Here is a 17,825-nt window from a genome sequence, read left to right as displayed (position 1 = left end):
TGTGCAGTGTTAGATGGAATTAATACTTCCAGTAGATATGCATTTTTTTTTCTAATAAAACAATCTTTTATGAAGTTTCCTAACTGGGAACCCTAGGTTGATTATAACTACAATAAGGTAAAATAACTGCTTAAAGAACAATAGATATGGACATTGTATTTATCAGCTTTTTAAAACTAGTTTGCGCAGTTATTTCGATAAATATTGCACTCCATTCTCAACTAAAACAATTCATTATCTCAATTTCTAAAAGCAGGCTATATTTAAATCAAATTACTTCTTAAAAGCACCTTTAGCTTTAGAAACACACTCTCTCTGACATTCCTTTAAATTGAAATGCCACATGCAGGATCTTTTAAAAAAACAAAAAAATAAATCAGGCAAAAATTAAGAGTCAAAATAAGAAAGCAGTTGAAATGTATGTGAAATTAATACTGTTAACATCTACACATATTTCACATTGTGTATTAGTGAAGCAGCCCTTTGGTTGCCCTCAGACCAAACTGTAGGTTTCCCCCAGGAGTATGAAATGATTTGCCCTCTGTACACTGACATCATTATTTGTATCCAATTATTTGAGTGTATCAATTTTCAACCAAGCAGGATATATTTTATGTCAGCAGCTGTAATTCTTCTATTAACCATCAGCAATACTAAATAACAAACTTTGTGGCAGAATACTTGACAGGCAATGTGATACAGACTCATTATTTTACTTACAAGTTCATGATGTGGTTCGGTCTCCTTTCTTAAAGGTGGATCAAATTTTACTTGCCCAACTAGGAGAGAGTAATAAATAATTACAAACAAAAGTTATGCTAGACAAATTCGTACATTTGACTCTACAATTAACTCTTCTCTTAGCACATAAATACATATCCCATATTTTACAGTGCGGTATATATTTTAAGAACAGCTGGTGTTGTAAGTAAAGATTTGAAACACCTTGACTACTTAATATATGTATCAAAACAAACCGGCATGTTAAGTTTTTATTTGGATTCTTAATTATTTAAAGCCAAAACAAAACATGCGTTAATAGGAATTAGACTAGACTTCTTCATTCTTCATTAAAATAGAAAATTAAACGCATCCCAAAACCAATTTTGAACCGTGAAGTGAAAATGTTTTGGAAAACGCAAATTATGGCTTCCAACATAATGAACACATTGCTAATTTTTTAACAACATATTGACAGTAGGTACACAATCATAAATGATTTAGATGAAAGGTTAAAAGCGAATGACGACCCAATGAGGAATTTGCAAGAAATAATATAGGTCTAATCAGTGGTAGTTCCTAGAGATATGAACAAATTTTCTCAGAATGCTGATTTCCAGGTTTTGTCACTAGAAGAGGCTGAGTTGACTGATGCTTCAATAAGAGTGTATAGGGTGAAAAATGTTACTTCATTTCTTTTCTTTCAAAAATCTTTATTTCGATCACATGATCATAAAAGATGCATAGTATTTGTACACAGTAAAAAATGATTAAACATAGTGTGATCCAATAATTAAGAACATTTTAAAAAGAAGGGAAGCATGGGGTACGATAAAAGCAGTAAAAATTTCCGGGGTACTGTTATGTAAGTCTTTTCAACGCTTGATTCCGGATGAACCACATGGAGGTCAAAAATTTTGAAAGGGCGAAAACCACAATGGGAGAGAGGTCTGACTTTAAAATTCTATAGGCAGGTTGAAAAGATCTGAAGCCCAAGTTTTTAAGTAGCGGGACTAGCCAGTATCTCCTACTCCTCTCGTAGCCCTTGCAGAAGAAGACGGCATGAACATCGTCTTCTTTCTGATGAGCACACACTGGGCAGAGTTCTGTGGTGGATCGTGATTGCCAGGACGCTGTGAATGAAGCTAGAGGGAGGCATCCATACCTCCACTGTAGAAATAATTTTCTCGTTAGTGTAGGGGAGATTGAGTCAAGAGCACTTTCAAGATGGTAAGAGTCTTTCGCTTTGAGGAACAAATGTGTCAAGGATCCTTCTCTCGTGGCATCAATGGCTTTTGTCAACATCAATTCATAGTATGCTCTCACGAGTACTTTCTTTGGAGTCTTTACACAAAAGTTTAGGGGATCCCTCCATAGTTCCGGGAAACCCATCTCCTCAAGCGTTGCCCTGACATAAATCATCCACGGAATTCGTTTGGCGTTCCTTAGCTCTAGAAATTCCTGTAATTCCTCTCTGTAGCTTGTAAGGTCTGGGCTACACCACAGGCGCCTCCAAAAAGTTAGCGGTTTGAGTCCCAGCTCTTCTGTTATAGATCGAATTCCCAGGTCTAGTCTGAGGGGGAGTAGTGGGGTGCTCTGAGGTAGAGAGACAACCTGTCTCAGGAATTTATTTTCAATTAGCTGTAATTTTGGGAGTTTGGAATGCCCCCACAATTCACCCCCGTATGTGACACCCGCCCGGGCCTGGGTTTTGTAAATATGAATAATTGGGGATAGTGGGCGATAAGAAGATTTATTTGCCAGACGCATCGTGCCACCCGCCAACTGAGCCAGTTTGATGGTCACTTTGGTCTGGTGAGTCGTCCAAGTTAGATGTTCATTTAGAGTAATCCCCAAGTATTCAATATTATGCACACGTTCTAATTGTACATTGTCCAGCCTGGGAGGGGCTCGGTTATGGGGGTTTGGATTTAAGATCATAAATTTAGTTTTTTGTGGGTTGATCTCCAATCCACGTTCGGAGCAAAACTCCAGAAAGCCATCCAAGATGCGTTGGATTCCCATAGGGGATTTAGACAGCAGCAGGGTGTCATCTGCAAACATAATTGCAGGCACCCTGCTGCCTGTCAACTTTGGGGCATCAGTGTTGGCAATCCTGTTTAGGTGGGCAACAACCCCGTTCACAAAGAGGCAAAACAGGGTCGGTGCAAGCACGCAGCCCTGTCTCACCCCTCTGCGAACGGGGAACCTTTCGGTAAGCTTGCCACCTTTGCCACACCTTACGCGGGCATAGTTGTTGCAATGGAGTCTCATCAGGATTGCCAAAATGTCCCCAGGGACGTTTAGCTCTTCCATGACCTTCCACAGCCTCGCTCTGGGTACCAAATCGAAGGCGGCACGTAAGTCTACAAAGATGGTATATAGACTGCCGCCCTCGATTACAGCTGTTCTCCAGTAGAGTAGATTTAACCTGAAGATTTGGTCTATGGTCGAGACACCCTGCCTAAAACCTGCCTGGTAGGGGGACAGGATGTCCATCTCTTCTATCCAGGCCTGTAAACGATTCAAGATCAGTCTACCAAAGAGTTTCTGGGATATGTCGATGAGACTAATAGGTCGATAGTTCGAGGGAAGCAGAGGGGATCCCTTTTTATAAATTGGAACCACCTCAGCTCCCCTCCAAGTATCGGGCACCTCCATTCCCCCCAAGATGGCATTGAATATCAGTGTAAGGTAAGGTGCCCATATCCCAGGTTCTTGTTTGAACAAGTCCCCTGGCACCCCGTCTAGTCCCGGGGCCTTCCCTGCAGCTAAACCTTTTATGGCATCCCTCACTTCTTTTTCATTAAAGGGAGCTCCAATGGCGCTGGATGTGTATGTTATTATGTCAGTGTTTTGATCCCCCCCTCCCTCCGCATACAAGGCTTCAAAATGACTTTGCCACACCAGAGGGGATATATTGGGCTCTATTGCGGAGGATAGGTCCTCCGTGCCATTCGCGACTATACGCCAAAATTTGCGGGAATCTCTAGTTGTTAGTGCTTTGGTGAGATTTTCCCAATAGTCATGGTCCCATTCAGCCCGGGCGTTCTCCAGGAGAGTTTTATACGCTTTTCTCCTGGCACGGATTTCTTCTCTGTTAAGGCGTTCTTTTATGGCGTGTAGCAAGAGGGTTTTAGCTTCCCTACAGGTAGCGTTGTACCAGGACATCTTGGGCGTGGGACCTTTCCTTTTCCCTGAGGAAGAAAATAAGTCCTCTTCTAAGGAATTAATCATATTAGCATGTATTTGTGCAAGCTTATCTCTGCTAGCATTATCTTGGACCTCATTCCCTACCTGGAAGGCAATCTCCAAGAAGGGGATGATCCGTTCATATAGCCGGGGTATCCGGTCTAGACTGTTAGCCAGTTTCTCCCACTTGACTTTCCTCCGATTGTTTTCTAGTAGGAGGCCCTCCTTGTCTTTGCCTGATCCGTGGGGTGTAACCTCACCCCCGGGCAGGGAAAGAGTCAATTCCAGTGCGTTATGGTCACTGTTCATTCTTTCAGTGACTTGGAAGTCGACAATTGCTGGCCACATAAATAGTTTAATCATTATGTAGTCCAGTCTAGATTCACTGCCAGTTTTGTTATAGGTATATAGGCTGGGTATGTCTGATTTACAACGACCATTGCAGGCCCTTAGACCTAGATTGAGGGTAAAGGCAATTTTCTGCAGGGCCAGGGGAGTCCAAGCCCTCGGAGGAGGAGCCACCGTCTCTGGAATGAGCCAGCATGTGTCTTCCTCATGGGAGGGACCATCACGCAGTCCAGGCAGGGGTTCGTAATGACAGTTAAAATCCCCTCCTACCAGGCATGCGAGTTCAGATGGGATGTCTTCTAAAAGCCCTGCTAACTCGTCTATAGTACCTGATTCTTTGTGCATTGGTACTGGCCTTGAGTAAATATTGATAACTAGCAGCTTCGTGGAGTCAGGCCACTCAAGTAGAACAGCCAATAGGTCGTCCGAGGCGGTTTCTAGATAAGAGGCCTGACATCCTAGGTCCGTAGCTACCCATGTCGTGAGCCCCCCTGATGGCCTGCCCCTTCCCCCCCATTTGGCAGCTTTAAAGAAGGAGGCAAAGCCCGGGAAGGATATTTGCTCACGCGCCCAGGTCTCTTGAAAGAGAAGTATGTTTTTAGAGCTAATATAGGAGCCCCACTCTGTGCAGTCAATTTTACTAGCAAGGCCTGCCACATTCCAAGAGGTCACTATTATTTGTGCTAGAGCAGTAGTTGCTTGACCAGGAATGGCGGAGTTATTGAGGGTAAGCTCTATGGGCGCCTGTTGGATTGTAGGGGGATAATTCATGCCCGTAGGCTTATTGACAGTGGGTGTAATTAAATTCATCGTACCACAAACTTGACTAAGTTCAACTATGCTGGGTGAATCGGGAGATGTCCTACTCTCGCTCGTGGGAACTGCCATTAGAGCATTCCGCTCCTCAACCTCCTGTCAGTCCACTGTTTCTAGGCTGCTATATCTGTTGTGCGTAGCGAGATAGGCAGGGTAGTGTAATCTGTAAGGCCCAGGAATTCCTCTCATGTGGGCACCACCCCCCCCCTCCTTCTCGGGACAGTTTCCCAGCCCGCCTCGTTCCCGTATGAAGAAAACTGTTCTAATGGTCTTCCCCTGTGTTGCTGATGGTCCAAACTCTCCCTGTAACAGTTTTCCCTACCCTCCAACAGCTCTTGGTGATACCCCCATCTGTAGTCCTCTGTATTGTAGAGATTGGAGGGGTAGAAAAATGAAAGAGGGAGTGGTTGAACGACGGTACCAGAGTCCTCATCGGGAGCCCAAGTACAAATGTACGCGGCAGTGTTCGGGTCTCTAAAAGTGACCAGAATACAGTCTCCCCCGATTGATTTCTCTGTATAGCCCACCCACGATACCCTCCTAGCCATAGAAATGTCACTTGTTGTTCCTCTCGGAAGTGGTCTATTTTCCGAGAGCCAATTAATGACTTTGTTCTTCAATGAAGTCATAGATTCGAAAGTGGAGTGGTTTAATTCCGGTACCCCTGCCAAAACTAGGGTGTAGGGTGCTACCTCAGGAGGGAGATTTATAGGCTTGGATCTACGTTTGGGGTTGAGTTTCTCTCTAGTCTGTGGTGGATTACCTTTGGTGTTAGTCGGTGGCAAGGCCTTATCTTTTACTGCCGAGTTTGTTTTTGGAGTGGCAGTCGCAGTTTGTGATGTTAAGGTAGGGGCCTTGTTGGCCTCAGGTAGTTGCATAGTATTGTTAGAAATGGATTGAGTTGGTTTGGGATTTGTAAGGGGGGGCTTATTGTTTATTGCTGTGGGGGGTCCATTGCCCCTAGGGGGTTTAGGACACAACCCCTCTTTCGCTATCTTTGTCCCAATGTTATCAGTTTTCCTAGAGTCGGCCAATTGCACTGTGGCCTTTTCGATGGTGACTAATCTCGCTTCGATTTTGATCAGTCTAGCCTCGAGGGGACTTAGCAAGGACCTGAGGAGAGTGCCTATATCCTCTAGTGTAATGTCATCAGAGGTAGTATCTAGTTGCACATTATTAGTGGACTGTGATAGTGTGGTTTGATTGACAGTGCTTGGTGAAGTTGGCATTAATGATCTTTCTAGTATTGGTGCAGAAGTAGCCCCCTTCCCCCCTTTACCTCTAGGTTTTTTTGGTGTGGGTGCTTTGATCTTATCATCGTCTGTGTTTGGTGTATTCTGCTTCCTTTTTTTTGGTATGGCCCCCTCTCTAGTCCCCCTATTTCTTTCTTTATTAGGTTCTGTAACTTTAGCTGCGACTGTGTTCTCTGTTGGGAGCGGTTGGATGATTTGGGAATTAGGTAGAGCCATGAGGCTCATATCCTCAAGATCGCTCGGAGCCTCGATGGTAAACTCTAGGTTATTAGTTGTGGGATTAGATAGTGAGCGGGTTACCTGGTCGATGCTGATACTAGTAGGTAAACCCGATCTATCTTCAGGTGTTCTAGCTTGAGCCATCGGGCCCATTGAAGATCTCCTTACCCAGTCTATTTCTTGGGAGATTCTTCGCTCGAGGACCTCAATTTCTTCAATCAGGAGAGAACCCGCTTTGGCAAAGTAGGTGTCGATAGGGCCTGTGACAACTCCCGCTGCCGCCAGGGAAGATGTTTTACTCCTAGTTTCCCTTGTGGTCATGTTGGTAATGTTTCAGACACCTCGGTATGGCAGACAAGAGACAGGGGCCGGACCGGACTCTCTCGTACTCGAACGGCCTCAAACGGCCCGCTCTTTGCCCGGTCTTCGCCCCGGCCTGCGTCCCGCGTGCGTCCCGCGATGCGGGAGTGCCCGAGACAGGAAATACCAGGAGGCTGGGGGCGTGTCCGCCGGGGGAAGAGGCACCAGCTGTGTAGAGCAGAGGCTGCTGGACCTCGCAGTCCCCCGGCAGGCTCAACGCGTTGCTGGCACTTTAAGATTGCTCACCCGGCCTGTCCTCTGCTGGGAGAGCGTGTGCTCTCTGCCGACCGCAGAGCCGCTCACACCAGCGGGAGACCGGCCCGGGGAGCAGCTGAGCGGCACCCGCGCAGCGGGTGTCGCGAAAGGTGAAGGGCGAGGAAGAAGGCAGCCAGGCAAGAACAACAGTCTCTGGCAATCCTTGACGCACTGGAAAGACCGCTGGTAAGCACCCACCACAGCCGATGGAAACAGCGATTGATATGCTGGAGGCTGGGGGCGTGTCCGCCGGGGGAAGAGGCACCAGCTGTGTAGAGCAGAGGCTGCTGGACCTCGCAGTCCCCCGGCAGGCTCAACGCGTTGCTGGCACTTTAAGATTGCTCACCCGGCCTGTCCTCTGCTGGGAGCGCGTGTGCTCTCTGCCGACCGCAGAGCCGCTCACACCAGCGGGAGAACGGCCCGGGGAGCAGCTGAGCGGCACCCGCGCAGCGGGTGTCGCGAAAGGTGAAGGGCGAGGAAGAAGGCAGCCAGGCAAGAACAACAGTCTCTGGCAATCCGTGACGCACTGGAAAGACCGCTGGTAAGCACCCACTTCATTTCTGAAAACGGGAAAATCACCAGCACAAGAAGATTATGCAGCAGTTTTTTTTAAAAACCAGGAATCCAATGATTTACTATTTACAATTCTTTGAAGGCTGTGTATCAATATTTTAGAAAGAGGGTCTTATTAAAAGACCTATGTAGATCGGCATGACCATGTTATGTCAAAAGTCATTGCACAATTCTAAGCCAATTGTATTGAGTGTGATATTGTGGTGGAAACTATTACAAACGTAACTGAGCTGAGTAATAAATATCAAATTAGCTTGTGTTATTTAAAGATTGCACTGAGCAAGCCTAGGTTTGGAGAGGCTTTCAAAAAACGTAATAAATAAATAAATAAAAATGCTTACTTGTCAGTGATCAAGAAATCTACCATTAATGGTAAAACTCCCCATTTTTGGACAGCTCCGGTGTGCACAGGTTTATGCCATTTTTGCATACCATTTACAGAACTTAATAATACCGTTTTATTATAATAGAATTAATGCATACATTTGTATTGACAATGAGGGTTATTGAGTAACGTATACATACATTATGTTGCTTCTAAATGATTTATTAAAATTATGATCTTTTGCAAGTTGTTATGGGCCGAAACTATTCTCCTTTACCTGTTTCGAAGTTAAATAAAACCACAGTTAGAAAACCAGACATGCACAAAAATTGTGCAGTTTCTCTGATTTCATTCACCAGAGAAACAGGATAAAAACTAGTGGACTATTTTTCATGTTATTCTTTCTTATTATACATGCTCACAACAAACATATTGACTCAAAGTAACACTAACCTTTTTAGCTTTTCAACACCAACTAATTGTTTGGGTATACAAGTGAACATACATTGGGAAAGGTAAGAGCTGTAAGTATATCTAGTGTTACTGGTGAATATCACACTCCATAACTCATTAGACACTCATACTCATCCTTGTATTCACACATCCATTATCAACCCACTGTATCATTCTTGTGCTCACCCTTTTAACCACCCATAACAAATCACATACACAAACTTAAAACACAAATTAACTAAATGAAATAATAAAAGTAGGAAATAAAAAGTGTGCTGTTGTCTAAACTTTAGTATGCTTGCCATAAAAAATGAAGTTAAACATTTCAGCGGATGGCCATAGTGAAAAAGCAGTGTACATAATGTATTGTTGTTTTAAAAACTCTAACATGGTTACCATATTTAGATGCACCATGCGGGGCCTCTTGGAAAGATAAAACAATGATGAAGTATGGAAAGTGCATTGCTAAAATAGCCACCCGGTTTAGAAGCAGTGGACTGACAACATTCTTTAAAAAGGAGGAAAGAATTGAAAGGATGCCTAGAAAAGGAGAAAATGATCAATTAAAGGACTTGCCCTCATTTCCAGGTGCATGTGCATGTAATCAGGGATTATGCTAAATAGCATTATAGCCAAAGGCTAAAGTGGGCTGACCCATTGCTTCATACTGCAATAGAAAAAAGCAGAATGTCAATGACACTCAAAGAGCAATGGCATAGGAATACCTACCCAATGCCTCTCTAGTGTATATGTGTGTGTTTGAGTTCATATATGTGCATATGTGTATGTACAATAAGTATGTTTAATGCATTTATTCAATTACAGTTTATTGTAGACAACCAAACTGGTCACGTCCTCCAAAAGGATCATCAAGTTCCAAATCCTTGATGAGAATGTCAGTGACAACACTAGTGTTTAAGTTCCTTAAGCAAAAATGGCTTGTGAAGAATGGCCACAGATTAGAGATTTTTCACCAGCCATATCTACTTGTGCAGATTAAACAGTAGTGCAGTCACCAGCACTCTCTTTGACAGTAGAAGCCTTGATAATTTGACATTTCGGTGTCACTATCCAGGTGGAAAAGCAAAGATCACAAGAAATCCCCAACAACACAAATTTGATGTAGACAGATGGTATTCCAGCATCCTGATGAGGCCACTGACAAATGTTTGACACGTCGCAAAATTGACATGCACACCAACTGTGGCTCTAGACCCAGTTAAGAGCACCATAGGACCACTCTGACTCTTCACAATCTTCATTCAATTCATGATACAGCTCAGGCACTTCGATTAGCAATCTGTGAGATTTTATTATTGGCAACATTTCACAAGGACTGCACCATGTGCAACACTAATGTTTCTGCAACACATAAATGTGCTACAAAATATGTAAATACAACTGGCTGATATTACAACCTGGTCCCCCTGCGTTAATCTTATGTTTGTGAAACTGTATTCAATTATTTATTAGCGTTCTTACGAAAAAAACTAGGTACAGTAACAATGTTACATTTACAATTAAGAAATGGATCTCAAAGGTGTTAAATCAAAGAATCCTAAGGAACCACTGCCTTTCGAGTTCATGAGTCACCAAGGCTCCTTTTAGGTAGGAGGTCAGTCCTGCCAACCGTTACAAGGCAATGAAATATATAGAAATGCATGCTGAGGTGACAGGATAGGTAGAATCTATAAAGAGAAATAAGCCCACTAATTTGAAACACAACATATAAGAAAATAATATAGCCTTTTAGCCAGGTACCGAGGGAAATACAAGTTGGTAAAGGCCCTGAACCTGAGTTATAAGCCTGAGCCGCAGACTATTAGAAAAATCTAAAAAGGGAGAAATAGAAAGACAAACATTGGAATGCTGAGGCAGAAGGCTTGTACTATAGCCTTATAGCCCGCCATAGCGGGCTATACCGGCTATTAAAGGCCAGCTGCACCGTTAAAGGCCCGAGGCGAAGGACTTTAACAAAGCAGAGGGACTTTAAAAGCTGGTATAACCCTCCTACTAAGGGCTATAAGGCTATTAGAACATTCTGCCACTAGAGGGCAGAATGTTCTAACCAAAAAAAACAAATCCTTCAGAGAGCGCAAGGGGATTGAAATCCCCTCAGGCTCCCTGAAGCCTTTGTTCACAGCCAGAGCTGTGAACAAAAAAACATTGGAATGTTGGCGCTCTGGGCTTATACCAGCCATTATAAGCCAGGAGCACTCCATTGTTTTGAATGGAGCTACCAACATTCCAATGTTCTAATTTAGCCTTAGAGCCCACCGTAGCAGGCTCTACCGGCCATTAAAGGCCTGCTCAAGCATTCAAGGTCCGTGACGAAGGCTCTAAGGCTATTAGAACAATCCGCCCCTAGCCCATGGTTCCTTACCATAGAGCCTCAAAACATATGCTCGCCATTCTGATACCGCACGCCATCAACCCAAACACCCTGCAACTCATTGTTTGCTCACTTCACTGACCAACCTGACATTAAGATCAAAAGTAACACCATTGCTTAACAGTACTAATGTATGTTCTGACCCAATAGCAATACGGCTATGGCAAACACACAAGTGGTTGATAACACTTGACAAATCTATGACAACTGCAGCACCTATACTTTACAGCATATTCATTTGAGAAGGATCATGAGTAAATATTGTAAATTAATCAAGAGTGATCTTATTGGCAATAAGGTATTAAATACACCTTTTATTACATGCAGAATGATTTATACAAAAGATGGACTATTAATAAAAAGCACCATGTTTTCAAACCAAACGGTGTTAGGGTTGAAAGGTAAAACCAGATTTAAGATACACAATAAAGGCAAGGCTTGTAAATTCTGTGAAAATTGCACAAATACTATTCTATCCACAAATACTCCAAAGTACATCAGTAAAACTCTGTCCTGTAAAACATTCTCATGTATTCATGTAAAAGAATTATATTGGGAGTACTATTTGGCCTATTCATAAGATGATTTTGCAAAACATAGGAGCAATAGCCAACAGAGATGAAAGCTACCAAGTAGCTCAACATTTCCATAAACGTCCTTTTTGGAATACAAGTACTTTATGATACTCAGTCATAGATAATGTCCTCAGATGCCAAAAAGTAGAATTGGGGAATCAGAACTATGAACAGTAAAACCTAGATATATTCTTAATTTAGACATTACTGAAACGTTAGGCCTCAATATTGATAAGGAATATTTAAGTACATTTGTAGCCAGTGTGTAGTGGGATGTAAAAACGGTGTAATTGACTCTTTAGCATGTAACTGTAAGGGAAGTTGTTTTGTCAGTTGGGTTTTTTTCATTTTATTTTTAGGTTGGCGATATGAGTATTTATTGAAATATGTAACCATTGTAACCACAATACTCTTAATAATACTAACAGCTACTTCTTTGGAGAATCAAAATAGTTTGTATACAGAAATAACCAATTGGGCTTCACTTCCAAGAGAAGAATGTTTTTTAACAAGCAGTATTAATGTATGCTTGTTGTTGTTGGACTGGTGAAAGTTATAAACAATCGTTTTTTTGAATATCTTTGGAAATTATATTGGCATGCAATGTATTTTTTTCATGAACACATCAATAAAAGAAATCATCTGACAGTGATGATATACTGCTATTGAGCAGGGTTTAAAATTAACAACTCAATACGGATTAGTTACTTACCTGTAATCCTAGTTCTCTTCCAGGGGTATCCTCATCAAAGTCATAAGCATTAGAATATTCCCGCCCATGTGCGGGACCCCGGAAACACTATATTATATGTGCCCCACATATATATACTCAGATATATATAAATACATATATATATATAACATGCAATAGCAGCCAATAAAAACAGAGCTGAAATATGCTGTGTAGAATTTCCACCATACATGTAATAATAATAAGCATTAGAAACATGAGAAACAACACAAAGTTTGTTTTAGAAACTGTTTTAATGCTCAGAAAGCAGTAGAAATTCTTATAACTCACTGGAAGCATAGAAAGCTCCCAGGCTGCATTGCAAACACACAGTCTAAAAAGACTGAAAAGCTACCCTGTAGCTACATAGCAATAAACTGACACCGTGCCTTTAAGGCACTCATGACCCCCAGTATCCCATCATGCCTCAGGGGTGACAGTTAGGTCAGTTGTTCTTTTCGGAGACTGAAAATAAACCCAATAACAAATAGGTTAACCATATCTCCTTATTAAAGAATGTCCTTTGCCCGGGGAGGCGGGAGGGTTGCTTATGACTTTGATGAGGATACCCCTGGAAGAGAACTAGGATTACAGGTAAGTAACTAATCCTTCTCTTCCAGGGGATCCTCATCAATAGTCATAAGCATTAGAATAGAATAGCGAGCCTCACCTCATCTCCCTGCGGGCAAAGGAGTAACAATACAGTAAAAACCATATAAAGCCTAGTATTCACTAAGCTTGTACAGGCCGTAGGCTACCCAAATAGATTCCTCAAAGAGGCTTGTCCTACTTGAGTATCGGCCCTGGAATCAGACTCGAGACAGTAATGTCTCGTAAAGGTATGAACTGATTTCCAAGTCGCAGCCTTGCATATCTCCGACATTGGAACGTCGTGCAAGAAGGCTACTGTAGCGGCCTTCCCTCTAGTGGAATGCGCTTTGGGTGACTGCAACAAAGGCTTGCCTGCAAGCTGATAAGCCAATTTAATGCAAGAGACAATCCATCTCGCGATGGACCTCTTGGCCGCTGGAAAACCTGTTCGCATTGAACCATAGTTCACAAACAGTTGATCCGTTTTCCTAACCCCTTTGGTCATTTCCAAATAGAACTTGAGCACTCTTTTAAGATCTAAGGAGTGAAGTGACCGCTCGGCTGGGGTCGTAGGATTTGGAAAAAATGAAGGGAGGGAAATGGACTGAATTATATGAAAATCAGAGATGACTTTAGGTAGGAAAGCTGGATGAGCCCTTAGGACTACCCTATTGTGATGAAAGATAGTGTATGGTTCTTTCGCACAGAGAGCTTGAATCTCGCTGACTCTGCGAGCAGAGGTAATCGCCACCAAAAAGGCCGCCTTCCAAGAGAGATGTTGCAAAGAGGCCTTGTGGATGGGCTCAAAAGGTGGTGACATTAACCTGGATAGCACCAGGTTTAATTCCCATGGAGGAGAAGGATTTCGCACAGGGGGATACACTTTCTTCAACCCCTGGAGGAAGTCCTTAACCACTGGAACCTGAAAGAAAGAAACCTGATCTGGAGATTTTCTGTATGCTACTATGGCTGACAAATGCACCCTAATAGAAGCGTATTTCAAACCAGCAGTAGCTAGGGAAAGGAGGTATGGCAAGATGACGTCCTCCTGTCCTGTAGTCGGATCAAGGTGATGATCCCTACACCATAGGAAAAACCGCTTCCACTTAAACGCATAGGACGTTCTCGTGGAAGGTCTCTTAGCCTCCTTTAAAATGTTCATGCACTCAGGAGGCAAGTTCAAATGTCCATATTGCCGGACCTCAGGAGCCATGCTGTTAGGTTCAATGATGGGAGGTTGGGATGCATTATCCTCCCGTTCATTTTGCTCAACAGGTCCGGCCTGCAAGGGAGTCGTCTGTGTGGACACACAGACAGATGTAGAAGGTCCGGGTACCACGCGGCCGCGGCCAATCCGGAGCTATCAGGATCATTTCCATGCTCGACCTGCAGAGCTTGGAAACTACTCTCGGAATCAGAGCCAGGGGAGGAAACGCGTAAGCGAACGTCCCTGACCAATCCATCAGCAGAGCATTCCCCTGAGTCCCTGGCCGGTGGAACCTGGACGCGAAGGCGTGGCATTTGGAGTTTTCGTCGTCTGCAAACAAATCTATGTCTGGACGACCCCAGCAACGAAAAAGCTCTTCCACCACCTCGTCGTTTAGCACCCAGTCTGGCTGATCTTCGAAGTGCCTGCTGAGTGCGTCTGCTTTTACGTTCAACTCGCCTGGCAGGTGCACCGCCACTATCGTGAGGCCTCGAGAGAGGAGCCAATGCCAGATTGCCTGAGCCTCTCGAGACAGAGGGCGAGATCTTGTGCCTCCTTGTTTGTTCAGATAGAACATGGTGGTTGTGTTGTCCGTCTGAACTAGGACTGAGTTGGACTCTATCGCTGGTAAAAACGCTTTGAGAGCCAGGAATACCGCTCTGAGTTCCAGCATATTGATGTGGTATGTCTGCTCCTGCGCAGACCACAGGCCTTGAATCTGAAGCGGACCCATATGCGCTCCCCAACCTTGTAGAGAGGCATCCGTCACTATCGACTGGTTTGGAAGAGGCTGGTGAAACCGAACCCCCACCAGCAGATTCTTTCTCCGTGTCCACCATTTGATGGCGTCTTTCGTCGCTTGGGAGAGCTTGATGCGATCCTCCCAAAGTCCTGTCGCCTGGTCCCATTGATCCTCCAGGGCCTGCTGTAGAGGCCGCATTCTCAGTCTTGCGTTTGGGATGAGAAAGATGCAGGATGCCATGGAACCCAGCAGGGACGCGACTTGTCGGGCTGTTGGAAGCCGAGAGTCTATCAGAATTCCACATTTCTGGTTCAGGGAAAAAAGTCTCTCCTCCGAAGGAAACGCTTTTCCCATTTTTGTGTCCAGAACGGAGCCTAGGTAGTGAATTGACTGTGTAGGCCGCTGGACTGACTTCTCCAGATTCACATGGAGACCGAGCTTGTGCAATTGGAGAAGACACAGATGTAGATCGTGCTTTACCCGCACTGGAGACGGACCTTTTAGGAGCCAGTCGTCCAAGTATGGGTATAGGAAGAGTCCCTTCTTGTGCAGAAAAGCCGCCACCACCGCCATGCATTTGGTGAAGACTCGTGGTGCGGACTTGAGACCGAAGGGTAGCACCGTGTACTGAAAGTGTTTGTTCCCTACGACAAACCTCAAGTACTTGCGATGTTGTTGTGCAATTGGGATGTGAAAGTACGCATCTTGCAAGTCCACCGAACACATCCAATCTCCGACTTGAAGATGTGGGCATATTTGGTGAAGAGCCAGCATGCGGAACTTTTCTCTGATAATGATCTTGTTTAGAAGTCGTAGATCGAGTATTGGTCTGAACTTGTCCTCCTGATCTTTTTTGGGGACAAGAAAGTACCTGGAGTAAACTCCCTTTCCTCTTTGAGCAAGAGGAACCTCCTCTATCGCTCGCTTTTGTAGTAGGACTGTTACCTCTCTTCGGAGCAAGCTTAGTTGGTGAGGGGAAGCGCTCTTTGGAGGTATGTTCTTTGGAGGAGCAAGGAAACGTAGTCTGTATCCATTGCGCAGTATATTCAGCACCCACTGATCCTTGGTGATGCTGACCCACTCTGCCAGGTGTTGTGAAGCACTTCCTCCCACTGGAGTGGGCAACGGCGCCAGAGGAAGCCACTGATCAGGCTTTTCCTCCTCTTGTAGTGGTAGAGGATTGTTGATGACCTCCTCTACCTCTGCCAGGTTTACCTCGAAACTGGGGTTTTCCTTGTGCTTTACTTTGGGACCATTGAGGGGTTTGAACCCTCTGTTGAGCCCCTCTCCCCCTGTTGGGCTTGAAACGACGCTTGAACTCTTTCTTCTTTTCCAAGCCCACCGCTTTCACTGTGTCCAGTTCCGTCTTCATGCGGGTCATTTCTTCCTCCGCATGCTCACCGAAAAGAGCGGAACCCGAAAAGGGGAGATTAAGGATGCGATGTTGAGCATCCGGCTTCAGGCCTGTCAAGCGCAACCATGCCGATCTCCTGGCACAAACCCCATGAGAATAGGAATGCGCCGACAGGACAGAACCATCCGCAGCCGTGCTTATCATCTGATTCGCCACCAGACATCCTTCAGTCACGGTCTCTTCAAAGTCCTGCTGGTCTTCTTTTGGCAGCTTGGCTTTGAACCTTTCCATAGAGTCCCATAAGGCTCTGTCGTACCGACCCAGAAGTGCAGCCGCACTAGAAACCTTAAGAGTCGACGCAGCTGAGTTGCAAACTTTGCGACCCCAGGAGTCTTGCGTCTTGCTGTCCTTGTCTGGGGGGACAGAAGAAGAACCTGCCACTGCGTGTGTCTTCCTCGCCGCCGCCACAATAACAGAGTCTGCTGGCGGGTCCGATCTTACAAAAACCGGGTCAGAAGAGGCCGGTTTGTATTTCTTTTGGATGCGGGCTGGCACCGCTCTGATAGCCGCCGGAGTTAGGAATACCTCCTTGACAGGATCTATAATCCCCGGAACTAATGGCAGTAGAGGACGGGTGATCGCCTTTTTGTGTAAAGTCTCAAAAATGACTGTTGTGGTAACCTGAGGGACAGACATTTCAATGTTCAGCTTCTGAGCTCCTCTTTGCAAGACGTCCAGATACGTGCCAATGTCATCCACTGGGGAGGATCGGGACGTAGGACTGTCCGTCAACGTAGGGGAGTAGTCCCTCTTGGAAGACCTGGTAGAAGAGGTAGAGGAAGTAGACGGAGTTCGTCGACGTCTACGGTGGACACTGTGCCTCCTCTCTTCGGATCGTTTCAGACGCACTTCTCGTCTAGGAGAGCGAGACCTGACCCGCTCCTCTGGGTCTTTTCTGGGAGATCGGGTCTTTCTGGGAGATCTAGTTGGTGCTCTCACCGGAGATTTGCGCCTGGGAGGGCTATGCTTGTCCATCTCCTCCACTAGATCCTGAAGAGGAGACCTGTGCTGCGAGCTGGCGTAGTCCTGCATACGTTTTGCAGCCCCAGAATCTCTCCAATGATCCAAAGACCTATACCATCTAGGTGAAAGTCTGACTTTATCTGCCCAAGGGTCCGTCCGACGCTCAGGTGACTTGCGTACTGGGCTTCTGGACTTCGAAGAAGTAGTTGAGGAGCCAGAGGACCTTGAGGTGGAATGACGGGAAGCTGACTCCGTTACCATCACCACATCTGAACATCTCGACGCCGAGCGATCTTCCCTCGTGGTCGAGTGCTTTCGGGGAGTCGGCGGATCAAACAATCTGGTTTGCGAGGATGTATGGTCTCTCGACGTCGAGCGGCGATGAGCAGCCGCCGACGGAGTTCCACGTCTCGACGTCGAACGGTGAGTACCGGCCGTCGACGGAGCCCTCTCCCTCGACGTCGAACGACGATGCCCAGTCGTCGACGGAAGTCTCGACGTCGAACGACGATGTCCTGTCGTCGACGAAGCACCCTGCCTCGACGTCGAGTGACGATGTCTAATCGTCGACGGAGGTCTTTCTCTTGACGTCGAACGGTGATGATCAGCCGTCGACGGAGATTTCTGCCTCGACGTCGAATGTCTGTGCGACGACGGTGGAGGGGTATTGGACACCCTCGACGCCGAGAGCTGACGA

At 45.2% G+C, this 17,825-nt stretch overlaps 1 protein-coding gene across 7 annotated transcripts in view; it reads right to left on the bottom strand.

The window, feature by feature from the left end:
- Positions 1–17,825, bottom strand: part of MAP4K3 (mitogen-activated protein kinase kinase kinase kinase 3) — a 1,422,157-nt gene that overhangs the window by 884,525 nt on the left and 519,807 nt on the right. For all 7 annotated transcript variants that reach the window (XM_078649063.1, XM_078649064.1, XM_078649058.1 and 4 more), the window contains exon 14: positions 721–779. In XM_078649063.1, the coding sequence (XP_078505189.1) occupies positions 721–779 (59 nt within the window). The remainder of the gene's footprint in view (positions 1–720; positions 780–17,825) is intronic.

This window comes from Lissotriton helveticus, chromosome 6 (assembly GCF_964261635.1).
Source record: "Lissotriton helveticus chromosome 6, aLisHel1.1, whole genome shotgun sequence".
In the NCBI taxonomy this organism is placed as follows: Eukaryota; Metazoa; Chordata; class Amphibia; order Caudata; family Salamandridae; genus Lissotriton; species Lissotriton helveticus.
The sequence above is the reverse complement of the archived record's forward strand: the minus strand, read 5'-3'. Positions and strand labels throughout refer to the sequence as shown.